General features: G+C 35.7%; 1 protein-coding gene across 2 annotated transcripts in view; it reads left to right on the top strand.

The window, feature by feature from the left end:
• XRN1 (5'-3' exoribonuclease 1) overlaps positions 1-24,057 on the top strand; it is a 36,022-nt gene extending 11,965 nt beyond the window's left edge. Inside the window, exons 12-43 of one of the 2 annotated variants that reach the window (XM_040074079.1) lie at positions 358-463; positions 1,048-1,137; positions 1,290-1,446; positions 1,783-1,902; positions 2,589-2,758; positions 3,533-3,653; positions 3,745-3,843; positions 4,368-4,471; positions 4,890-5,021; positions 6,280-6,442; positions 6,588-6,701; positions 7,170-7,268; positions 7,432-7,547; positions 8,400-8,546; positions 8,857-8,946; positions 9,882-10,017; positions 10,742-10,798; positions 11,484-11,616; positions 12,699-12,768; positions 13,810-14,035; positions 14,727-14,828; positions 15,470-15,565; positions 15,790-15,904; positions 16,423-16,487; positions 16,868-16,978; positions 17,348-17,473; positions 17,790-17,946; positions 18,298-18,473; positions 18,669-18,782; positions 18,863-18,974; positions 20,032-20,183; positions 20,385-24,057. In XM_040074079.1, the coding sequence (XP_039930013.1) occupies positions 358-463; positions 1,048-1,137; positions 1,290-1,446; positions 1,783-1,902; positions 2,589-2,758; positions 3,533-3,653; positions 3,745-3,843; positions 4,368-4,471; positions 4,890-5,021; positions 6,280-6,442; positions 6,588-6,701; positions 7,170-7,268; positions 7,432-7,547; positions 8,400-8,546; positions 8,857-8,946; positions 9,882-10,017; positions 10,742-10,798; positions 11,484-11,616; positions 12,699-12,768; positions 13,810-14,035; positions 14,727-14,828; positions 15,470-15,565; positions 15,790-15,904; positions 16,423-16,487; positions 16,868-16,978; positions 17,348-17,473; positions 17,790-17,946; positions 18,298-18,473; positions 18,669-18,782; positions 18,863-18,974; positions 20,032-20,183; positions 20,385-20,675 (4,067 nt within the window). In that variant the 3' untranslated portion in view covers positions 20,676-24,057. The remainder of the gene's footprint in view (positions 1-357; positions 464-1,047; positions 1,138-1,289; positions 1,447-1,782; positions 1,903-2,588; positions 2,759-3,532; positions 3,654-3,744; positions 3,844-4,367; positions 4,472-4,889; positions 5,022-6,279; positions 6,443-6,587; positions 6,702-7,169; positions 7,269-7,431; positions 7,548-8,399; positions 8,547-8,856; positions 8,947-9,881; positions 10,018-10,741; positions 10,799-11,483; positions 11,617-12,698; positions 12,769-13,809; positions 14,036-14,726; positions 14,829-15,469; positions 15,566-15,789; positions 15,905-16,422; positions 16,488-16,867; positions 16,979-17,347; positions 17,474-17,789; positions 17,947-18,297; positions 18,474-18,668; positions 18,783-18,862; positions 18,975-20,031; positions 20,184-20,384) is intronic. The other variant, XM_040074080.2, reaches the window with a different exon arrangement.
• Positions 24,058-25,677: the final 1,620 nt, after the last annotated feature.

Raw genomic sequence — 25,677 nt, 5'->3', positions numbered from 1 at the left:
TTCAAATATGTATGAAAATTACTATATGATCTTAGATGATGTTGCTGAACATAATTAAATTTTAAAGTTAATTTTAATGTTTCCTCAGATTATATTCTGATGGTTTATATTATCTTCTCTCTTTCCAACACTTGTAATTGGGCTAAAAAGTGGCTTGCCTGTTTTAAAAATTCCAGAATTTCTCTGGGTAAAGACTTAGATTGCTTCATGTCGCTTTCAGTGTAAGGAAAGTGTGAGCACATGTAGCTTTAAACTGAGGAGTAAAGTTAAGGCATTATGTCAGAAGTGAATGTTTTCAAACCTTACTGTAGTAGAGAAGTGAATGTTAATATTTTTTTTTCATGACTGGTGTTCCAGCCACATTGGAAGATGAACCAGAAGATGATGATCTGTTTGAAACTGAGTTTAGGCAATACAAAAGAACTTACTACATGACTAAAATGGGTGTAGAAGTAGTTTCTGAGTAAGTATATACTTTTTTTAATTCCTAAATGCTGAAGACAAGTCATTGTAGGTAATTATTAGAGACGTACATTTGTAAATATGAATTAGAAACCATTTTCAAGAGTGTGTAGTGACAGGACAAGGCATAATGGGGTCAAACAGAAAGGGAGTAGGTTTACATTAGCTAATAAGGAAGAAAATCTTTACTGTGAGGGTGGTGAGGCACTGGAGCAGGTTCAGGTCCCTGGAAGTGTTCAAGGCCAGGCTGGATGGGGCTTTGACCAGTTGGGTCTGTGGAAGATGTACGTGCCCATGGAACAAGATGATCTCTAAGTCCCTTCCAACTCCCCAACAATTTGTGATTCTACTAAAAGACAGAATATTTCTCACATGGCAGAGTACTGCAGTGGTGATGATTGTGCCTAATGCAACAAGAGCTGCCAATCAGGTTTTCTGTACTAAGTATTCGAGGACCAGAGAGAAAATGAATCTAGAAAATCATGGTATTTTCTGTCTTCATCCCTGTGTACAAGGTGCTAAGGACTTCTTATATATCAGTGAAAATGAGAAAAACTAATAAGTATCTTTCCTTTTTCTCTTAAGTGCCTTCTTGGCTGATCAAGCTGAATGTTATGTCCAGGCAATACAATGGATTTTGCATTATTATTACCATGGAGTTCAATCATGGAGCTGGTAAGAAAAACCATCAAATGAGAAAGTGCTGAAAGAGTGATATTTCACCTTGTATGCTGGGAACATTTAATGTAGTTTGGTTTATTTCTGATCTGTGAACACTGCTGTGCTCCCATTAAGTCAAGTAACTTAGGGGTTTTTTTAAACTGCAGGTATTACCCTTACCATTATGCACCTTACCTGTCAGATATTCACAACATCAGTGAACTCAAAATCAAATTTGAACTTGGAAAACCTTTCATGCCTTTTGAACAGCTTCTTGCTGTACTTCCAGCAGCTAGCAAAGATCTGCTACCTAAATGTTACCAGGTAAGGTATAGAATTAAATTGCATTATCTATCTACTGCTTACTTGTTTTCTGCTTTATTTTATTTTACTCTATTTTTGGTGGGTTTGCATGTCTTGTTAATTATATTCTATCTCTACATTTTAGATGTATGGTTAAATATTCTACTTGTTACTATATGTAGTGTAAAGTTAGTAATAAATACAAAATCCTACATTTGCTAAGCAGTTTCCAGCTAGGACAGTTAAGTGTTTCATTCCTGACCAGCACTGAATTGGTTTTAATAGCAGCCTTCCTTTGTGTCTTCTTACAGTTAGTGCTAAACTGCCTCTGATACCATCTCTGTTGTATTTTCCTAGCATTTGATGACTAGTCAAGACTCTCCTATTATAGAATATTATCCACCTGATTTTAAAACTGACCTAAATGGTAAACAGCAGGAATGGGAAGCTGTAGTATTAATCCCCTTTATTGATGAGGTAAGTTCTTTCAGCATCTGCTGTCCATAAAAGACTGATAAATTCCTTAATTAATCAACAGTTAAGACATGCAATTAAGTGGAAGTTTAAATTAACACTTGGTAGGACCACAGAAAAACAGAAATGTTTGCTGCTTGGGGAGTAATGCTAGATAAGCTTACTGCAAGCAAAGTTAGTTTCAGGTGGCAGAAGTCCTAAGTAAGGCCTATGGACTTGGTGGTGTTAATGTTTTTAATCAGCTATTCAAATATTTTGGTTCAGTTTCTTTGAGAAAAAATATTCTGTTCCTGTGTACATATAAAAATAGAAAACATCTGCAGGTAAATAAAATAAACACTTGAAAAAAAGAAAGTATTTTTACAGGAAATCTCTTCACATGAATACCAGCAATAGGGAAGCATTAATGAAGGGCAATAAAACAGTACTTTACTTTTGCATATAGGATAACCGTGTTAGACAAGGCTGCCCTTTGGAAGCAGCCTTGCAGAAAGGTGATTATTCTCCAAAGCCATTCCATGGTAATTGTTCAGAGAGCGTTTTTATCAGGGACATGAGAAAGGGTGAGGCTGCAGCTGGACAAGGAGCACATCGGGTATCTGGATTTCTCAGGTTACTTTCCCAGTGTAGTTTTTTCCATGCTAATTTTTGTTGCCAGTTTCACATGTGCTGATTCCTCTAAAATTTAGAAACGACTGCTGCAGGCCATGGAATCTTGTAACAAGGGCCTAAAAGAAGAGGAGAAACGAAGAAACACTCACAGTGCTTGCTTAATGTACTGGTATGACAAAGATGCTGAGTTCCAGTACCTGTCACCGTGGCCGGAGAAATTCCCTGCGATAGAACGATGTCACACGAGGTAATGCTGATGTAACTATTTTAGAGCAGGCTGAAAGCAGTAGGAGACTTTTCCTAGCATTTTAACCAAACCTTGCATATGCCAGTATGTGAACTGAGGAAGGAACAATTCTGAATTAGATGTTGCCTGCTTTGGATGGCACAGTAAGAGTATTTGTCCCTTCAGATGTCACTTTGCAAAACAGATGAACCAATGCTAAGTTGTCAAGAACAATCTAGAGAATTACTAAACTTTGTATGACAGAGAATGAAAGACTGGTACAAATATCTGATAAATGGTGATCATTTACTGGCATGCTAATTCCAGAGTGGTTTTTTTAAAAAATATAAGCATTTGGATCCAGTGCAGAGAATTAAACACAAATTTGTTTTTCACCTTCTCACTGAAAGTAGCCAGCTTTATTTCACACAGACTGAAGATGAAATGGAAACATAAGCTTAACAGCAGTCAGAGTAGAAGAGGAATGCCTGTTGCTGTATTACAGTCAGTAAAGAATGGACAGTTGTGAAGATCTGTATGGAACCATTGCTAGCTAGGATTTGGTAATAACAATTATTTAAAATAGTGACGTTGGCATATATCCTAAAGTTTTGTGTTTTTCCTAATGAATAGTCTCTTTGCAGCAATATATAGTCCTTTCTATATGTTCCATGTGACATAAATTAGTGGCTGGAAAGCAAAGTGTTTGTCAATTAATGAGTGACTGAGTAACGAATTTTTCTAGAGCTGAAGGTCAATCTGCATGAGCAAATTTTGTGCAACTTTTTTTTTCAGGTATAAAACAATACCTTTGGATGCTTGGCATGTAGAAATAACCCACAATAAGATAACTAAAATCAACAAGAGTGCATTATATTTTTGTGGATTTCCTACTTTAAAGCACATTAAACATAAGGTAAAAGATTTTTCTCTTCCAACATTTCAGTTGTATTTAATAGATAACTATGTAGGAGCTCAAATTTATATGCTGTTTTGTTTTTACCCAGTTTTATCTTAAAAAAAGTGGTGTACAAGTGTTTCAGCAAAGCAGTCATGGAGAGAACATGATGTTAGAAATCGTGGTTGATGAGAACTCAAAAGACCAGGTAAGAGAAATGGCAAGAAAAATCAAATAAGTCCAATTAATATATTAAAAAATAGCAGAGACTTGTTAGAAATAAAGAACATAATGTGAGACTGAATTTACAGATGCTAGCAAGTTGAGGACATAAATGTTGTTCCTGTTTTTCAATGGGATAAATAAGTGAAATATATCATACAAAATACTTCAGTAATCTCAAATTGTTATTTTGTTTATTGTGTCTCAGAGACACAAATGATTCTAAGTGATTTAAGAAAAGAACTACTTAGCAAACCTATATGAGGCATACAAATTATCCTAGGTCTTCCGGGTAACACATGAAACATTTTAAGAGCCACATTTTTAATCAGGGATTATGAAATCTGTATCATATATATTTTAGTAAGATAAAATGAGTTTTTTATTCTGCAAGAAAATCTGTTCTTTAACTACTGTAGTTTTTATTGCAAAAACAGCTTGAAAATACTGTTAACAAATATATTTTAATATGTTAAACAATTTGTAATAAAACTTCTGCGTTTTTTTCAGATGGTAGAAAATGTTGCCAGTTCAGTACTTGGAAAGCGAGTTTTTGTTAACTGGCCCCACCTTGAAGAAGCCAGAGTTGTTGCAGTGTCGGATGGAGAAACTAAGTAAGAGTTACCTGATACACAGTTCTTTGTTGTCTGATTGGGTTTTTTTCAAATTAAGTTCCTTGGGCTGCGCAGGAATTTTGATTTTATTGTCAAACTAACAACAAATTAGTCCAGCTGTAACAAAGGCTGCTTGGTGAAGAGTGTTTAACATTGTTCTGAGGTTTGGTTGCCTCTGTAGCCGTCTAATCTTCTGCTGTTTTATTAGAGATATAGAAGCTTGGGAGAGCTCTTTTGTTTTAGGGGAAAAATGCCTGCACAGAAATCCACCCAGTGAATATTTCTATACAATCCTCCTTTATAAATAGCACACGTACTGGTATTTTTTATTAAAAACATTTCTGATTTTTGCTCACAATTGGTTATGTCTTGTTAATCTTATCTGGTTAAATTTCCTACCTATCATGATATTCTCAAGGTTTTATTTGGAAGAACCACATGGCACACAGAAGCTTTACATGGGAAATGCAGTGCCCCCAACTAAAGTGGCTTATGTTGGAGATAAGGAGCAAAGCCTGTGGGTAAAAGAAGTTCAAGGCATTTCAGAGCAGTAAGTAACTTCAAAAATTAAAGTGTAGCTTTGCATTTTATGTCTTGGCTGTGTTTTGTTCCTGTATTACAGACCTAAGTAGCGCAGAAGAGCTGCTGCATACTTGATGATAAAGGTTAATCAAGTCTGCTTAAATTTAAAACAACAGCATAAAAGAGCTTATATTGAAATTTCAGAATATATGGAGTCAGTTCTGAGGTAACTAAAGTTAGTTGCTGTTACAAAAGAGCTCTCAAATGAGTTTCAGTATTTATTCTCTCTCAATTTTCTGTTCTAGTGTTAGCAATCTTCAGTTGTAAAAAGTATGTAGAATGAGGTAATGCAGGATCAGCTTGCAACTCAAATAGCTTAGCTTTGTTAAATTTGAATACAGCTCTTGCTCTTCTAGAGTGTGGGTGCTCAGTAGACTATAAATGAGTTACAGTAGTTTTGATGCCTTTTTGCTGGTCCTAAAGTCATGAGCCAGACACAGTTATGTGATAAAAAGGGGTTGCCTTTGTAAGGATCCTTAGGTGCACAGCATGCTAGTTGGAAAGCACCTGAAGATGCACCCAAAACATAAAGCACATACAATTTTTATGTGTTTAGCCAATTAGCATAACTGGCAAGAATCCCCAGTTAGAGACATGAGTGATGAGGTAATTCCCCCTCGGTTCAACCCTTTCTGAATTCTCCCCCACCCCCCTTAGACAGGAACTAAACTTTGTTTATGAAAATGTGTCTTGGAGAGCTGGTTTCAACCTTGGCTTCCCAGAGAATCTAACCTTGGACCTCCAGCTTGGAGCTGCTGGGGAATTTATTTTGTCTTTCTGTCTAGCAGAGTAGGTAAAATGCTAGCTACAAGTACTGTGATAGGCTACAGAGCTACAAATGTATATGTAAAGAATATAGAGAATACATGAAAGCAAAAAGGCAAAAGTCAATTTGGCACCAGTTTGGCATTTCATTATCTGTCATTTGAGTGAGGTGATTTAATTACCCCTACCCTTCCACTGAAAAGATTAAATGTGCTTAAATTAATACTCTGAGCTCTGTAGTGATGGCTGTGCAACAGTGGGTAAGCAGTTGGTTAAGCCATTTATTCTGGGTATTTTTTTGTAAAATAAGGAGAAAATTATTAGAATCCTTTTATGGAGAGGGCATTTCTTTTATTTTATTTTACTTTATTTTATTTTATTTTACTTCAATAGATTAATTCTAACCTCTTGGTTCAGTTCTGTTTATTGTAATATAGCTAAATGTTCTGCTTTGCGTTCAGGTACCAGAGAAGGAAAGGAATAATTATCCATGAAACCTCAGTAGTTGTATATGCACAGTTACTCACTGGTAATAGATATCAACTAAACCAAAATGGAGAAGTTTATTTGGAGAAGCAGTGGTCTAAACAAGTTCTTCCTTTTGTTTACCAAACAGTTGTCAAGGTAAATATACAAGTTCAGTACCTTCTCTGAATTATTTCAGACTCAGACTATGTTTTAAACTAAGTGTCTATTTATGTAAACTTTTAAAATATTCTACTGGAACTGAATAATATTCAAGATTATCACTGTTGTCTTTTTCATGTAGGATATCAAAGCCTTTGACTCTCGCTTTTCTAACATCAAAACTTTGGATGATTTGTTTCCTCCTGGAAGTACAGCCTTCATGCTTGGATCTCCTTACTACGGCTGCATGGGAGAAGTTAGTGCCAGTAATTTCATAATTTTCCCTGTAGATTTTTCCTTTTTGCAAACCTAAAATAGTCTAAGATGTTGTGTGACAGTAGTGGCCTTTTGCTAGCTAAAATTTTCAATCTAGGATTCCCTGGCAGTTTAGTCTGAGAAAGAGAGGGATCTTCTGTTTTCCCTGTCCTTGTTGCTTGTGTAAGAGGAAAAAGCAGAACTTGAATGCAGGATTATTTTTATTAGTTCTTTGGGATAATATGTGAAGTTCCCATTTGTGGTATTTTCAGTCATGAAATCCTCTGGTTTAGTGCTGACTGATTGGCTCTATGAGGAAGCAAGGTAAAGGCAAGGTGATGAATCCCAAAGCATCTCTGTGCCTACTGCAGCAAAATTGTTGATAAAGTAGAACATGAGGTCTGTGATCCAAAGCCTGCTGGTTTTAAGTAACTTTTAATATTTTTAACCTATTGTGTTTCCCTCCAAGGTTCATGACTCACATGATGTGATCCCAGAAGGTAGAATCCGGGTAGTTTTCAATATTCCATGTGAACCCCAGCTTGAAACTTTAATACAGAACCAGCATGTGAGTGCTTCTGCTTCTCTAGTAAAAGTTTTAACAATGTGTCAAATAAATTTTGCAATGGTAAATTTCTTTAAGGGATGTTTCCATATCATTCATTTGCCCTTTGTATAAAAATCCTTATCCTTTGGGCATTGCCAATATGTTTTGTTTGTTTGTTTTAAAGAAATATTCTGTGAAATACAATCCTGCATATATTTTGGCCAGCCGTCTTGGAGTAAGTGGATATCTTGTCTCCAGATTTACAGGCAGTATCTTTATTGGAAGAGGATCAAAGAAAAAGTAAGTTCTCTGAATTTTCACTGTGGAGAAGCTTCTAAATTCTGCTATAACTCTACGGAATTTTTGCTGTACTTAAGTGCTGTTTTATTCTAGTGCACACTCTTTTGTGATTTGGAGCTTTCTTTGAAGTATGCTTTCTGTAAACTACGTTGATATGCAGTACTTTTTCTCTATCAGAAGCATGTTTTAAATTTTTGTTTACTGGACAGTTCTGTTTGCTTTCATATTGTAGACAGATATAAAATTGACTTTCCTGGTTAGCTATTTACAAAATTGAATTAGGAGTTTAAACTGACTTTGCCATGCTGAGAATAAAAAAGTCAAAAAAAATCAGGATCTAATTTCATTGTACTTATTACTACTACTAATAAAGGAAATTCGTTGTACCTGTAGCTTCTTTTCAGAACTTAAAATACATAAGGGAGGCAATCCCTGTAGTCCTGTGAATGTCAAAATTGTAGTTCCTCTCTAAAGATACAGTTGATGCCTGAGCATCTTCTTGTGATCTAATGTGTACATTTCTTCCTGATGGATTGTTCAAGGACATCCTTCTGCCCCTTGCTAAATGCCAGGTTGATTGAGGTTGATTAGATCTCAATTAAGGAAGAACTATAAATATTTCCTACCCTCCTTTGCAGTGAAGTGTAGGTACACAGGTGGACAGCTACCATAGCTCAGCTTTTGGCCTGTGACATTTACAACTGACACAATGTTAACAATTAAACAATACAAGGAATTTAATTTTTCTGTGGTTTAAGGTCAAGAATACATGTTTATGAGTTTTGGGTTTTTTTTAATGTATGTAAACACACACATATTATTGCAAGCTCATGAACTTTTTCTTATTTCCAGTCCTCATGGTGATCACAAAGCAAATGTGGGGCTAAACCTGAAGTTCAATAAGAAAAATGAAGAAGTTCCTGGGTATACTAAGAAAGTTGGAAACGAATGGATGTATTCTTCTGCAGTAGAACAACTACTTGCTGAGTATTTAGAAAGGTAAATTATTGGATATGAGCTTCATCCAAATTCCCCATCTTTGTATCAACTGCTGGAATTTGTCCTCTGGTCACAGATCTTCTAATAATGAGTTCATTTCTTTGATTCTAGTGTTCTACTTTGGGACAGAGTAATTTTGTTAGCAACTTGCCTTTGAAAAATTAGCAGTGTCATACTAAATTAAGTAAAAAATAACCCATCTGGGCTTCGCAACTTTTAAAGCCCACCAGACTTGTTTTTGATGGGGCTCTTTTGTGGTCTGTGCTGATGTGAAACTAAAGTTATCTTCCATATATTTGGGGGTTTTTAGGGTGCCTGAACTATTTAATTATGTAGCCAAGAACAGCCAGGAAGATATCTGCTATGAAGATGACATTTGGCCTGGAGAGGATGAGAATGGGTAAGCCATGGTCCTTATTTCTTTTCTACAATGAGGACAATAAAGACTGACAGTTGTGAAATTGGTAACGATCCTGCAGTGGCTGCTGTGTAACTGAAACCTTGCTGTTCCTCCAGCAGCCTGGTTGTTCAGTGATAGCTGAAAACATTGTTTGAATGTTGTACTTTTCAGTCATGAAGTCCAAGTTTCTGCCAGACTTCAACCTCAAGTCCAGTAAATGAGAAATATCAATTTCAGTGGCTATTTCATAATTCTTGCTTTTAAAATAATGTTCAGTAAGCATAGCTATGACTAGTTATAAATAATTTTTTTTAAAATTGTGGTAATTGTCTAGAATCACTTGGAATTTGAAAGTAAGTCCTAGAGAGTTGGAAGTATTTTGCACATTTTTAGTATACATTTACACGGAAGAAAAATAGCAACCTTGGTTTCAGACACAGGATGGTAACTTGAAACTTTAGTTATCAGACAATAAACCCAATCCATGGGCTTCAGTCAGTAAACCTGCAGGACTCTTACCTGGTGATACACCAGTGTGGGACCCCTCTTGTAGAAGGCTCTCAGATTTTTTTCTCCATTTTAGCAGAGTCTTCTCCTGTGAAGTTCTTTCTTCCTGTGGTGTGGGACACAGCTGGTGACAGAACCAGTAATCAGTCTGGACACAGTTCGTTGGTTGGATGCAAACTTAATTTGCTGAATACTTTTAATTAATTTAATTTATTTTCCTGAAACAAAACTTTAGGTTATGGTTTTGAAACAGTACTGTATAATTCTGACTTTTCTTACGTCATACAGAACCTTTAGATTCCATTACTTCATGAATATATACAATCAGTGTGCCTGTATGATAATGCTTGACTGATTAAAATAGGGAACATGGTGAAATGACTGGTTTATGCAGCAAAAAGCTTTCATTCATGCCATTTTTTATTCAGAGCTGAGAAAGTGCAAGAAATTGTTGCCTGGTTAAAAGCACATCCTGTGTCCGCTTTGTCTCGTTCATCTTGTGACTTGCAAATTTTGGATGCAGCCATTGTTGAGAAAATTGAAGAAGAAATAGAGAAATGCAAGGTATGCAGCTTGGTGTCATTGTGAACCAAAGGGTTGAACCAAAAAGCACTGCTCGTTATTTTTGCAGTTCTTGAATTTAAATAAGACAGTTGAGGATTACTTGCCATTCCAAAGAAAAAGAACACAGAATATAATGTAAAATCTGGACTTGTAATACGAATTGTCCCAGAAATTCAGAAGAACTCATGATGAATCTTTGTAAGAGATTCACTCTTTTAGGGGTGATTTATCTGCAGTGGGACATACTCTGAGCTGTGCCTTTTGGTGATTTTGTAAAGGAAAGGGTATCAGTATATATTGAAAAATATTAAAGTGCTCTTTTTATATGCAATCCCAGCTGTTCTGCCCTTACAGTTTCTCTTTGGTCTGCAGAAAATTAGGTTATTTTATAAAGGCCACAGATGAAGAAAAGTGGCCAAAAAAATTACTAAGTAAAAGCTAAGGACAAAGCCAAATGAAATAATGGGCTGATTTTTTTTTTTTTAAATAACTCACTAGGACATCTTAGAAAACTGCTGTGAAATCTGGAATTAGACAACTAGTGGTTTGGTATGAAATCTAACATGTTTTAAAATCTAGACTTACTCTAAAGACTTCATTAAAGCTCCATCCCATTATCTAAAAGAAACTAAAGAAATTCTACATGATCTTTTCAGGAGTTTTGTTTTACCTCAGTGCTTGTTCCTACACTGGCTGCTAAAAGCTCTCTGTTCCTTTCCTTTAGCAGAGGAAGAGCAACAAGAAGGTGCGAGTAACTGTGAAACCCCATTTGTTGTACAGAGTAAGTGATGTCAATGGGTCAGGGGGGGTTAAGTTGTCCAGATCAGATGTGTCTTACCTAAGCTTACCAGCTTTAGGAGAATGGAATTTTATGACAGTGTTGATGAAAAGAAAGATTTTATTATGCCTCCTAGAAAATTATTTTGAAAACAGTAATCTCTCTCTACAAGGAGAGAAAATTTCTTCTAACTGCAAACTCTGTCATGTCAGGCACTGACTTTCAGGTCTTTTCTACCTTCTGTCCTGTATGCTTCTGCAGTTCTTACTGGCTCTATAATGAAGGCAAAATAAAATCTGCTTTCTGCCATCTCTTTTCTCATGTCTCACTTTTTATTGAATTCTTCACATTGGACCAGCTGCTCACCTTGCCCACGTTACTGATAGAGGCAGGTTACTCGTGATGTTTTGGTTCTGAATTGACTCTTTTGATCAACTAATGTACAACACATTTTCAGGCAGAAGCACTGAGTGAGAGTTGCAAGGGGAAAAAAAAGGAAGTTTACTTTGAATATGGAGAGGGAAGGTTTTTATTTGAGGGGGGGGAGAATGGAAGGGATTTCTATGTGGTTTTTTTTTTCCCAGAAAGTTTACTATATATAGTGTGTCTCAGATATTGTTATACATGTGTTTTTATTGTAATCCTTATTGTTTTGCATACATTAAGACAGTCTTTTGGTTATTGTCAGCCATTAGAGCAGCAGAAGGGGGTTGTTCCAGATCGAGATGCAGAGTACAGGCTGTTTGATCGTGTGGTCAATGTCAGAGAGAACTTCTCTGTTCCGGTTGGTCTACGAGGCACCATTATTGGAATTAAAGGAGGTAATATTTTCTTCCCGATTATAGCTATATAACAGCTCAGCTAGTAATGTGAAAGCAGGATTCAGGATAGTGTTTTGTGTAATGGCTGTGAATGCACATATTTCTCACTATGAAGCATATGCAACTTGAAGCTGTTAATGACATATTTACTGTTTTGAATCAAACCTACAAGTCTTCTATTTTAATTTCATGTGTTACATAGCTGTTTTTTGAATAAGAAACTACTTACCCTATGTTCCTTCCTATATGAATTAGAAATTACTCTTTGTTTCTTCTTAATATGAAGAAGGCAGATCAGAAAAGGAACAAAGTGAAGGTATGGGAGAATATGGGCAAAGTTAAGCCAAGTAGTCATAAAACCAAGTATTAGCCTTAATACATTCAACATAAAGCTTTATCAGGTATGATTTATCTTAAATAGTCTTACTTTAAATTTGTATTTTTATTCTGTGATATTCCATTTCCATTAATTGGCATGGCTTAATACATTGTTTGACAAGAAGATTACCCATAAATCTGTTTCAAGAAGGGTTATTGAACCCCTCAGAGTGCAGCAGTTTGAGATCGAGTTTTACAAATTATTTTCTTGCCTGCCATTTCAGTAGTTGCTTTCTCATTCAGTTTGCATGTAACAGAATTTCAAATAGGCTAGACTTGGGTGCAGTTTTAAAAAAAAAAAAATTCTCCATAATTCTTAGATACTACTATAATTTTAAAGCTGTATTAGTCTGTCTTTATGCAAGAAGTTAATATTAAAGCTGTTAGTTTCTGACTGCCTGCATGTAGAAGTGGCTTGCATCTCTTTTCTGCCAGTTTCTGACAACTGGCATACATATTAATGCATATTGGTAAGGTGTAATGCATGGTACATTGCTGTTGAAACTATATCTTAAAGGGCAGACATATGTGAGACCTTGAGAAGTATTTCCAAATCCCTGTTAATGAAATTACTCAGAAATTATTTGGGGGTCTGTTGTTCATTTTTGGTCTTTTCATTATTTATTGTATAACTAGTATAGATAGATGCTTACATAATATAGATGGAAATAAGTGTATAGGATGATGTTTTGCTTTTTTTTTAGCTGCTAGAGAAACAGATGTGCTCTTTGAAGTTTTGTTTGATGAAGAATTCCTTGGAGGCCTCACAATAAGGTTTGTGTGGTGGAGTTCGGAGTCATTTCATGCTATTGATATAGATGGCATGAAATTGTTGGCTTTGGTTTGAGTATTTTTAATGCCACTTCTTAAAACTTTGTTTCTTGGTAGTGTTGGTCAGTTTTTATTTCTTTTGCGTTTCTTGATTCTCTTTAAGTAGTGATAATTTTTGTGAAGCATATTATATTGTGAAAATGCTCTTTAGGCTTTTTTAATATATAAACTTCTGACTTGCAGAAAGCAGATATGAACCAGCAGAATAAGGCACTAGATCCAGATGTCTTTCTAAACAGATATGTAGAAAATGGGTCCTTATCAGTACGTATTCAACATTAGATTAAAAACCAGACAGAAGGCATCTGTTCCTCTGAAGGAGGGGCTCTGAACTCAATAGTTGATACTTAGACACTAAATTCCAACCATTAAAAACCTGAATTGTTCTTCAGGAGGTGGAGATGCTTTTGTTTTTAGAAGTGTCATAACTGTTCTATATTGAAGTAAACACCTAAACTTCGGTGCTCAGTTATACCCAGCAGGCTTCATTTTACTGTTCTTACCCAAACTAAGGTTTTAATGATGGAAATTAGAGGAGGTTCTTCCCTACTACCTGCATTCAGCAATCACAGCCCTTGCATGTCCTGTAACACAGATAATACTCAGTATTCAGAAATGCTACTTAACTTCAATCTGTAATTCTGCTACTGAACCTGAAACTTCATTTTTTCATTTCTGAAAAATAAAAGAATATTGTTTTCTGGTTCTTTTACAGAAATATTTACTACAGAGCTGTGCTATAACAATTCACTCATCTTAAAAATTTCTTTAAGCTCAGCACTGAAAGGTGCAATATAAACTGAGTATTGCTAATTACTGTTTGACAGCCAGAGGGCAAAGGGGAGTCGTGGGTTTCAGGTTGTCTGCAATGCTACTAGATTTCAGTATTGCACAGTTTTCAGCCTCTGTTGTTCAAACTTCAGTCATTGTCTTTTGGCAACAATTAAACTGCATGAAACAACTATGGAATTCACTTTTCTTAAGGTGCTCGCCTGCCAGAGGTTATCGCCTGCCCTCAAGTGCCTTAATTAACCTGTCTCATGGCAGTCGGTCAGAAATGGGAAATCAAAAGCTGATGGCCATAGTTAAACCTCAGCCAGCAGTGAATAACTACAACTCATATGCATCTGATCTGTCATCTGTATGCTCACAAAAAATGCATCTGGGAGGCCTCAACCATTCTCCTCGCTCCCTTTTTGTTCCTACTCAAGTAAGACTTTTCTCACATTTGTACAAAAAATGGGGTTTTTTCTGTAGAATCTGAAATACTGACATGGTTATCTTCATTGGTCCAAACAAGATTTAGGTTTTATGTCAATATATTAGAAGTAGAATAATTCTTATGCTGGAGAAATGAATTAATCTAAGAATGAAAATGACTAAAATTTCCTTATTGACAGTGGTTTTGCTCTGAGTAATTCCAGTTGGTTTTCTTAGAGACAACTACTTAGTTCAGAGCAGTGACACCGTGTTTGGTGTCACCAAATAGTGTGTTTGGACAGAGATGCAGTTTTTTCCTTAAAGCTGTGATTCAGTTAGTGCTTCTTATAGGCTGTTTGTCCATGCTTAGAAATGGAAGACATGATTTCCCTATCAGTCTTGCTTCTTGGTTATAATTTACTTTGAAACTACCGTAAAGGAGGGAAATTACAAGTGAATTGAATTATGGTGGTTTAATGACACTTTATTTTTTTAACAAGAGACTTCTTTAAAGAAACTTACCTTAATTAGAAACTTCCTGTTTCTCCAAGTGTGGTCTCATGTTTTTTAGGTCTAGACAAGAAAAAGTACTTTCCAAAAGAAAATGTAAGACAATGAAACACTTCTGATTTTTTTTTTCTTCTTTTTTTTTTTTTTTTTTTTTTTTTTTTTTTTTTTTTTTTTTTGTCTCAATGATTTAGCAACTGAATGGAAGACAGCATTACAATCTCAGGGTTGAAAATCAGGGCAACTCTAACTCACCCCAGAAAGGATCATTTCTGAGTGGCAATCAGAAAAATAAAGTGAGTGTTCGGATTCATTTAGTATCGGACCAAATGTCTCTGTTTTGGCCCTCTGTTCAGGGTGGGTGTCATTTTCTCACGATTAATAAATTGCTTTGTTTTAGTACTTCAGATGTTTTAGTTCAGATACAGACTGGAGCAGTACTCCAAGAACGAATATAATATCCTGTGTTGTCTTTGTTTAGGCATTAGATTTTTAAAAGTGTTTTTTTGCATAGCTGTACTGCAGTTCTGCGGTGACATACCTGTAACGTAATGAAGTAATTGAGCCTTGTTGGCAAGGCCTTACAAAATAAATCATTAATAATAAAATCTAAGAAAACTCCCAGTATGACAGCATGCTTTTGAAACCATTCTGAACTGTTATCTGAGTTTCATTATACTTAATCATCAAACTAAGCTTGTTTCAGTTTAGTCGTGATTCTTGGTGAAACTTGTAACTGCAACCCACTACAACAGCTTGTTTCATAATTAATTACCTGCAACTTATACTAGTGTCAGTATGAAAATATCTGTCATCTGAGGACTGTTAAACTTGAACCTTACAATTTCCAGAATGTCTTGGTATATATTTAGCTGTTCAAAAGTTGAATTTATCACTGCTGAGTTTTTTGGGGGTCTTGTTTTTTTTATTTTGTCAGGCACAGAGTAAGCAAGATGATGAATTCTGCAGCATATGGCAATCATTGCAGAGTTCTGGGAAGTCTCATCACATGCAACAAAACATCCATGAGAAGGTTTGTATAGAAACTTTGAACAGATCTCTGCATTCAAAATATGAAGGTTCTTAATATCATACATCAGTTCCTGGTATCAGGAAACTTCACGTTACAAATAAATCCTCTGGATGAAAGTGGTTTGTGGAGTATGCATAGCTCTGGAAAGGGGTAATCACAGGGCACTACTATGGAAATAATAGATACCTGGTTTTCTGGTTAAGCTTTGATGTTTGAAACCCTAGGGTGCAGTTCTACCTCAGGAAATCAAGCTGGGGACTGGCCATCAGTTTTATAAGCCAGGCTTCAACGACGGCAGCTTTAAATGTCAGCAAAGAAAACAGGAGCCTTATAAAAAATGTAAGTACTATAATTAGAAACTTTGTTTAGGGGAACTACTTGCTTTAGCTGACCTGCATTGAAATGTCTGATGAGTTTTTTGGCTTTTTGTAGTTATGGACAGGAAATATTTTATTGTAGTTTTATTAACACTACATTGCACTTGTTACTGTCAAATAATATCCTTGAAGTGCGTATTAGATTGTTCCACACTTAATCCTCAACCTTTTTAGGAAAATTGTTCTGTTGACTTGCCACCCATCTAATAAAATAACCAAACAAAAAGCCACAAGTCTTTGAAAATCTTCTTGTGATGATATTTGTAGAATAGAAAATTAGATATATTATTGGATATACTTAATTTCATTTTATCCTGGAAGAAAAGCATTGACCAAATGACCTATGAAGTAAGAATTAAACAACTGATAAAACCATTCAAATGAATGCAACTCTGTGTATTTGTATGGAGGTACTAATTGTTTTGAGTCTTGACTGTTACAATTTTTAAGAGCATTTCAAAAGAATGCATTCTTTTGTAGTTAAAGAAGATTCCAAAGTTACAAGAGGTGAAAGTCAACCACATAATAAAATGTCAAACCAACAGGTAATTTTGTCTGTACTGAGTAAATCTATTCTTTTCATTTTACTCTGATGTGATTTATCATTTTACAGATTTCTTTAACTGGCATCTGTGTTGATTCTTTTAGTCAGTAAATGTATTTTGGAGATTTTTTTCATTAGAGGTTTATAGACAGAATAGGAGAGAAAGTGCATAAAATGTATGATGATACCAAACAACTTTGCTGTTCCTCTTAGACTTTAAAAGCTATGCTGTAGTGTGAAAACACAAATGCTAGGTGTTCAATAAGTTGAAATCCTCTAAGAATATTAGCTTGTGAAAGCTCTTTGCAGCTGCATTTCGAATGTGATTGTGTTACAATGAGTACCAGAGTATTCAATAATACTTACTGCAATTTATTTCAGAATTTCACAGGTGTGAATAAGTACAATGTCAAACTTTTGAAGAGGAATGGAGGTCCCAACATGCCTGGAGTTCAGAAGGCTGCAGCTGATGGCCCCTGTGCAGGTGGAAAGGTAGGATCTAAGGAGTTGTCTGTCTTGTGCTCTTTGAGTAATTTCAGTTTCTGGTCCATTCGGTTCCAATTGTTCCTGGTTACTTGTTTGCAAATTCATGTCCGCAAAATAAAACAAACCTGTGTAACTTTGATTACTGTTTGAATCAATTCTCTCTTGGTCAATGCTTGCATGTTTTAATATGCAGAACTTGGTGCAGTCTCTGGATATTTGTTCACACTCTGAACAGACATGACTGTGACCTGGCGAAGCTAAGAGAGGAAAAATCTGAATGAGAATAAAATGAACCTTGAATTCATATACCCCTTCCTCTTGCATCTGCTTGTAAATACACTTAGTTGATGTACCTTTTTTCTTCTTTAATTTAAGAAGGACAATGAACTGGAAAGCCTTCTAGCTTCGTTGAAAATTTCCAAAGAAAATGAAGTGCCAACTTATTCCAAGGAAGCAAGAGCTACAAACGAGGAGCATCTGTCACCACAGTCATTTGCCATGGTCTGTATACTGCAGGAATCATTACATTGCAGTTTAGCATCTGCTATCTTAGCATCAATGCTTCTATTTAAAGAATCTCCATGGAACTTCATACTGCTTTTTAAAATGTCTTAATGATTTTTTAATTAGCTATTCTCAAAGAAAATTAGTGAACACCTTTGTTTATGCTAACATGCTGTTATCTTTGCTTTGATGAAATGAAACTGATTGGAAAATAAAAAGCCAGATTCTGCTACCAATTATGATAATCAGTGTTAAGAAGGTCATATTATCTGAATGCCAGCATGTTCCTCAGTGGTTTATTTTATTTTTAAAGAAAGGAACACAGATGCTCAAAGAGATTTTGAAGATAGATGGCTCAGATCTGCAAACAAGGAATGAAGTGAAATCACAAGTTAATGATGTTCCTGCTCCCTCTAGTAGACAGGATTGCCATGGAGCTGCTGTGCAATACAGACCGACAAAAAAAATGGGTATGTTTAACCACCAGTTTGTAATTCAGAGCTTCACCTTGTCACTACAATGTCACTAAATGTCACTAAAATGTCACTACATTTTAGAACACAGTTTCAGCACGGTACTCTTTATCAAAATACAGTCATAAAATTTCCATATTTTTTGAGTTCTACCTCTGTATTTGGATCTAAAACTCTCTTCAGGCATAGTCTCTTGGTTTTTGTGAAACAATATGAAAATACCAATGATTATTTGAAAAAATCAAATAAGCTTGCTTTTTTTTTTTTTTTTTGGCTAATAACCAAGTTCCCATCCTTTTAGTGAAGGAAATAATTGTGATTCAACTTTTTTTTTCCCCCTTTTGTCAGCTGCTTATATGAACAAGCATAGCCCTGGAGGCCCCCAGAGCACACCAGTGACAGAAACCGGAGGTCATTCTTTCACTTGTCCGCAGCCTGCACTGTCTACTGTTTCTGAGCTTTCTCGTGTGTGTTCTCTTCTTGGAATGTCGCAACCAGATTTCTCTTTCCTAAAAACACCACAGGTAAAATGTTTTTTCTGCAAAAGTACAAGTTCTCAACTTTCTGTAACTGTTCTGTATTGAATATTTGAACTGACCACTGAAATCTGTCTGAAAATAAAGCTTCGCTCCCTTTGTTGCCTTTTTTTAAAACAAACAAATCTCTGTTTCTGTCTCACAGTTTATTCCCTCCAAAATCTTTTCTGTCTATTTTTCTAGACCATGACAGTGTGCCACATAAAGCTGTCAAATGGTTTATTGGTTCACGGGCCGCAGTGTCATTCCGAAGCTGAAGCAAAGGAGAAAGCCGCGCTTTTTGCTTTACAGCGCTTGGTGAGGATTTAAAAACTCTCTTCAAATCTTCATCTCTGTGCACTGCATTTGTTGGTAAACCTCTGTTTCCTTCTTCATAGGGTTCTATAGGAGTAAACTTTGCTTCGCCTCCACCAGTGTTTCCAAATTACCAACCACTAGGAGTTCCTGTACCCCCTGCATCAATTCCTCCAGTATTTGCACAGCCCCCTGGTAGGTGTTTGACTAGTACACATTGCACATAATATCACAATATCCTCTAATTGTGGTGGGTTTTTATATGAAAATGAATGCTTTGCAGAAAGCCTCTATTTTGGTCTTCATGTGTGTGCTTGTATGACTGAACAGTTTTGAAAACAGTTCATGACCATCTTTGCATCAATGTGCAGATTAATTCAGTAAAAAGAATCATCTCTAATAATTGTTTCTTTTCCTCCAGACTGTATTTATCCATTCAGTCTTTGGTGCTTTTTCCCATTTATTTTTTCTTTAAAACAACAGTAATTATTTGAAAGGAGATAGTCCCAGTCCCAAATTTGTAAGAAATCAAGCTTCCTTGATTTTTTCCATGGATTTTCCCCCCATCCCATATAGTTAATGTTTCTCCCTGCATTACTGTTTTTATTTGTCTATAACCAACTTTCACTAAAGTGCTACATCATAATCCTCTTGTGCTCTGCCAAACACGAGCATAGTATATAACCCCTCAAAAATTGCTAAATGTCCTAGTGCTGTTTTTGGCTCCCAGTTGTTCTGTATTCTGCTGATGTTCCCAGTCACAGCTAGGAATTAATGAGTTAGCACCATTGTAGCATCCTAGAAACTCATATAGCAGCTGCTAAATCTCTTTTCTGTGGGATTTCTCTGTTGTTGCTGTGTTCCAAAATGACGGCCTAAGCTTGCAGCTTTCTGCTGATACAGTTGGTCCAGCTGAGGATGTGGAGATGCCACATTATGTGCACTCTGGAATGCAGATACCAGGACTTTAGTGCTCTTAATTGTGCTGTCATCTAGGTCTAGTTCTGTTTGTTTGGGGGCTTTTGATAATAAATAAATACTTAGCTATTTTGAAGTAAGCATGAAGCATGTGAGGCTTTGCTGGAAAGATCAACTGCATGCAGACAGATGTAGTTGGGGTAGTCCTGGGCTCTTGGGGCATTTGTGTGTGTGTGTGTGTGTATATATATATATATATATATATATTTTTTTTTTTTTTAATTTTATTTTTTTTTTTTAAGGAAAGTGAGCTAAAAGTTTCTTATTTTCCTAGCTAATATGATGCCTCCGTCATCTCACATGTTTGGTCCAGTGTCCTGGGGAACTCCAGTGCCTAAGCATTATTATCCTGGCTCCTACCCAGGAAATGTGTCTCTTGCAGGAACTATACCAGTTGGTTCTCACAACCAGTTTATACCTCTGCAGGTAAGAGCAGCAGGTTTGTCTTAATATGGTATTTTTTTTAAAAAAAGTAACTACAAGACGAATACAACAACACCCCCATTGTGAAGTACTATTTAGTATTAGAAAGTTATTGTTAAGATATGTATGCATGTTTTCTCAAAGTGGAATATTTGCAGTTTTTTGAGAATGCATTCTGTTAAATAATATTTATTTAATTTAAAGGTAACTAAAAAAAGGGCTGCTAGCAAGAAAAAATTTGAACTCAAGGAGTTTCAGAGTTCCCCTCAAGCTGCACCACTAAAGAATGAACAGCCAATGTCTTCTGACCACATTCAGCAAGATAGTTCTTCAGCTCCTTTAAAATCTCCTCAAGCTGCTCAATCCACTGTTTCATTTCAAGACAATGTGGCTACTCCAAGTGTTCCTCATAATAAATCAACACCAAACACTTCCAGCAAGCGAAAGCCAAGAAAACTGGCTGTCAATTTTGGCGCACCAAAATCTTCAGAATGAATCTGGTAGCTAGGTGTATTTTATCTTTGACTCTTTCCCCACTGCTATGTTCTATCATTTAAAAAAATCAGAAATCTCTCTATTAAAAAGACCAGCCACTTTAAGTATAATATAGAAGGAAATACATTTTTTTGCTATGATTTTTCCGGTTGTCATTAAAACCATAAGAATTATGTTAAAACTTTTATTTTCACTTAAATTATCAAAAGCCAGGAAATACTCAGTTAGGGTTGCCATGCCATCCCTTGTGCCTAGGTTTCTAAACAGTGGCTTACAGACGATATCGGGTAAGCAGCAATAACAGTGGCAGCCTTAACTCAGGTTGGATCTGCTTTTTGGGAGGGATGTGGAACAGTAATAAGTTGGGCATCTAACAGTGTTTAGTGTGACATTTTGTACTCTACCTTGATTTTAAATAGTTTAGTAAGACAGACATAAAAATTATTTAAATGCAGCTTTTACATTGGCACTCCAGGTCCTTCTGAGTTGAATCAGTTAACTAAAAGCTGACTACAAAGAAATTGCCAAATCCTCTCTAAGTATGAACTGCTGGGTTTTGTAGTAGAGGGCAACAGCTTTACAGCTTTCAGAGCATAGGTGTTACTGTGTGTCTGGTAGGGGAGTGGAAAAAGGTGCTTGCTCTTGCACAATCTGTTCCAGGAGATTAATTTATAGGACGTATTGAATATAAAAGTTATATTTGTGAAGTAGAGACCCCTTAGTAAAGTGCATTTAACTTTTTTAAATCTACCAATTTAATTGTTTTCTGATGATAAAATAACAAAGTTACTGCAGTTGTGCACAGCCTCCTAAATGCTTGTGATATCCTGATTTTTTTCTGAACTATAAAAATGGCCAGAGTTTAAAGACACCCCATTTTGCTGGATGGCTGTTAAAGTTATGTTTAGAGTCCATTTCTTCCTCTAATATTTTGTGTCCTGAAGCCTTCTCTATAGTATGTTATTTTTTGTTACTAGTAACTCTTAATTTTTTTTTTTTTTTAGTCTTGTGAGAGAATTTCTGTGTTGCAAAATTAAATTATCAGGAAGTTTTGCTATTGGTTCCATAAGAATATTCGGACAAAAAGCTGACATGAATTTTTGGACAGAGCTATGGGATTCTCTGTTCATATAGGAAAAAAAGAAAGCTCAAAGGTCCTTGTTTTTAACCCACATGTACCATCCTTATGGCTATTAATATAAAATCTTCAGTCTAAGAAAAAATTTGAAACCTGTCAGTGCTGCTTACTGGCATTCATTAAATTTCACTTTTTATCTGTTCTAGAAAAAGAAGTATTTTTCCTCTAAGGCCTAGGAACTAGAAATAAAGCAAACTTGAGTGGGTTTCATTCTGGATCTGCAAGTGTTCAGACTTTCTTTCATTTGCTTTTTTGCCTCCATTTCTTGGTGTAGTATGAAGTTTCACATTATTACTGTGTTATAGTGTTTTTTCATTTTCATTTCTCCAAAACAGATGTTGGCTCAGTAGTATTTGTAGAATAGCAGCAAGCCCTATAAAAAGGATCACAGAGGTAAAAACAAGATTGAGAAATTTTATTTAGTGTCACAAAACTTGTGGAATAGTCTACATATAGTCTAAAACTACATTGATTTGGTTGTTTTCTTTATAATCATCTAGTCTCAAGAGGTTCAAAGCCATATTCTGTGAAGGGAAAGTTGTATTTTTGGGGTTTTTTTATTCTTATTAGCAACATGAGACTGATAATGATGCTGCCATGCCAGTATTGCCGAAGAGGTTATGTGACATTTAATTTGTCCGCTGTATCTATCTGAATGATCTCATCATAAGACAAAATACCTATTTGAAAATTGCCCTGACAGAGATGAGGCCATGTTAGACTCTTGTATCACAGAATTTTGATGTGTCTGTATAGCCAATTTATGCAGATTTTTGAGAAACAAAGCTATGGAGGATGCTCTACTCATGTGTACCAGTGAACACAGCAATTTTTATTAATTATTCTACTTCAGACTAAGATTTCTGCTCCCTCTTCAAGTGGAATTGCTATGTGTAGTATATTTAGGTGATTAAACCCTTTATTCTGTAGCTGCTGCATATTGTATTAGTCCCTGATTTTTAGTTTTTCTATTCTATGAAAGTGACTGCCTGGTGCCCACTTAATTACAGTTTTACATGTCCTGGTAGATGTGACATCTGCATTGATCTTTGTCCCCTTTGATTTCATTTTTATATTTTAACCAGGTCATTATGTTTTACTCATACAGATACAAATGTAAGCATTTCTTTTTCCCATAGATATAAAGTATTTTCTAAGCACTGGAGTTTTTCATTAGATCTTATACAGAGCAGTATTTTACTAAAAATCCAAAAGGGAAGACTTTTATGTGCGCATTTTTGTAGTTTCTGATTTTTTTAAAAAAACTTTTCATTGTTTATCTGCCAAGTGAAATGTTTTAAATTTGCATATGAATGGATACAGAATGTATTTTTTGTGCTGTTTAGTGTTAAGTGTGCATTTGCAGATTTTTAGCATGTAGTTGCACAAAGACTGTGCAAAGATATTTTGGAATATGAATATATGCTACACTGAAGGAAAAACATTCATAAAACTTAAATGCTATATAGAACTCTAATGCAATAGAGTAATTTTATAAACTGTGTCTGTGTCTGCTTGGATTAAATATTGAAACAAGAACCATTATCTATTTTCACTGTTTTATTTCCAACTACTCCATGGGAACTTGTGTATGCTCCAACCTAGAAGTTCACTATATGAATTAAATCTCATGAAACTCAGTTTTGGTGATTCTCAGATGCAGGACCTGCCCTCCAGACTGTTTCTTGATGGCTTTCAACTGTAACTGAGATCAAAATACAAAGGTGTTTTTTTCAAAAGGCTGTTGATCACCTTGCAATTAAGAGCATTTAAAATGATACTGATCTTCCAAAATTTTTTTGGCCTTGTCACCTATTAGACTTAAAAAATCCAACCCCATAGAAAAGTCAGTAAGATTATTTTGCGGTAAGCTCAATCCTAGTGATTGTTAACAAGGTGTAGAACCAGCTGGTGGCTGAGAAGCAGAATGTTAATGTCTTTCTTACACATTTTAGTGTGAATTAGCTTGTTTAAAGCAACCAGCATAAAGAATGGAGCACAGTCTTAGCATGACCAGCTGCTGCAACTTTGTGTAACTGTGTATGCAACTTGGAGTTTCTGTATAGAACAAGTGTGGTTGATGTAAACACTCAGGTCATATTGCTCAACTTAAAGACACCAAGATAAAATCTTGCATTTCATAAACTGTTTTTGAATGATTAGTCAATGAACTCTTAACTGCTGTTTCCCTGCATGGTGAGTTCTGCTTTCTCAATATATAGCACTGAAGAAAATTCAAGCGAATTAAATGAAGGGATAACTTGAAAATATATGAGTTATAGCAGAGTAAATCTTGCATGGACGCTCCCATTCAAAAATTACAGGACTTTTGTTCAGTTTAAATGAGTTGGTCTAAACTACTATTTAGATGACCCCTGAGGGTAAGGAATCTCAAAGAAATAATTGTTACTGCAAAGATGTTTTTAAATTCCATTTGCAATGTGATCTCCTTATGTATTTCATAATCAGCCTTCCTTACTATTGAGAGACAGTTATGTTCTTCTCTTTCTGTATCTGGAAAGGGGACACAGTGACATCAAGGGCATAAGGGCAGTCTGAATACATACTCTTGGCCAAAAGAATTCAAATTCAGGTGCATGAGGACCCTTGAATATTGAGACTGTAACTGATAAATGTTTTGAAGAATCTGATATCGTGAGGTAAGTGGCTGTTCTTTATTAAAACAATCCATGGTTCCAACAACAGTTCCTTATTTTGTGTACTTGCAGCTATTTTTAATGGTTAGGTCTTACTGAAACAATAGTTCTTAAGTGCTTTTTCATCCCTTTAGCTTCTAGTATATCCATTCTCTTGTTCTAATGAAGCCCCGTTAATGGCCATTTTACTGTCTTTTTAAAATTTTTTTGTTAATTTCTAGACTTGAAATAAATGTTCTTTTAAAGAACTATTCAGCACTGAATTTCCTAGGAACACAAGACCATTCATTGTATATATGTTCTTGCACACACACACATATATAGAGGAGCTCAATAACTAATTTTCTTAAAATTATTCCTAATTATGTAATATTCAGTCCACACAGTAATTCCTTAAGAGACACTGAGAGGATGATGGGCACTCTCTTGATAATACACACTGCTCTTCTCCAAATGTAGATATTCCTTAAGCCAAGTAAAAATAACGGGCAAATGATGAAACATTAACAGAGTAAGTACACCAGTTTTCACTTCAGTTGCTTTGGTAGATAAATTCTTGGCTAACAACTTGATTGTCCTGAAGTCCACCTCATTTCCTGTCAAAGTTTACTTGTGTTGCAGAGCTGGCAGAAGTGTTGCACTGCACTTGTGCCTCAGGTGCAGTGCAAAACCTCATGCATGTGGGCACAGATTTGATGTGCAATACTCTAGTGATAATCCTGGATTAACCAGTGTAATGGTTTCAATTGATAACCAGTCTCTTATTTCTTGCTCCTTCTGGGTCATGCCGAACTGTGTTGCCACATTATGAACCTTATCAAGGAATTAATCTGATTGGTGCTCTCCCCTGTGTTATTTTTCATATTAGTTCATCATGGAGCCCCCAAGAACAGCTGGGTTGGTACAGTTTGTAGTGTGAGGGTGGGATGATTTAGCAAGAGTGGAACTCCTTAAGAAACATCCCGTGGCTGCCTAAAGCTCAAATGACCCATAAATCTAATGTGATTCATCAAGTGATGTCATTGCATGTGGTTCTGTCTGTTGACTTCAAGGACAGTGGTGACTTCTGGCAGGAGTATAGGAGGAACTGATGAGAAAGGGTCATATGGTAAATTATTGCAGCAACTTTTGTGTAACCATCATAATTTTCATTGTGGTCTGTCCGTTAAGTTTTCAGGTGAGTCGTAATGAAAGATGGATGTGGGCT

This window comes from Hirundo rustica, chromosome 10 (assembly GCF_015227805.2).
Source record: "Hirundo rustica isolate bHirRus1 chromosome 10, bHirRus1.pri.v3, whole genome shotgun sequence".
NCBI classification, from domain to species: Eukaryota; Metazoa; Chordata; class Aves; order Passeriformes; family Hirundinidae; genus Hirundo; species Hirundo rustica.
The sequence above is the reverse complement of the archived record's forward strand: the minus strand, read 5'-3'. Positions and strand labels throughout refer to the sequence as shown.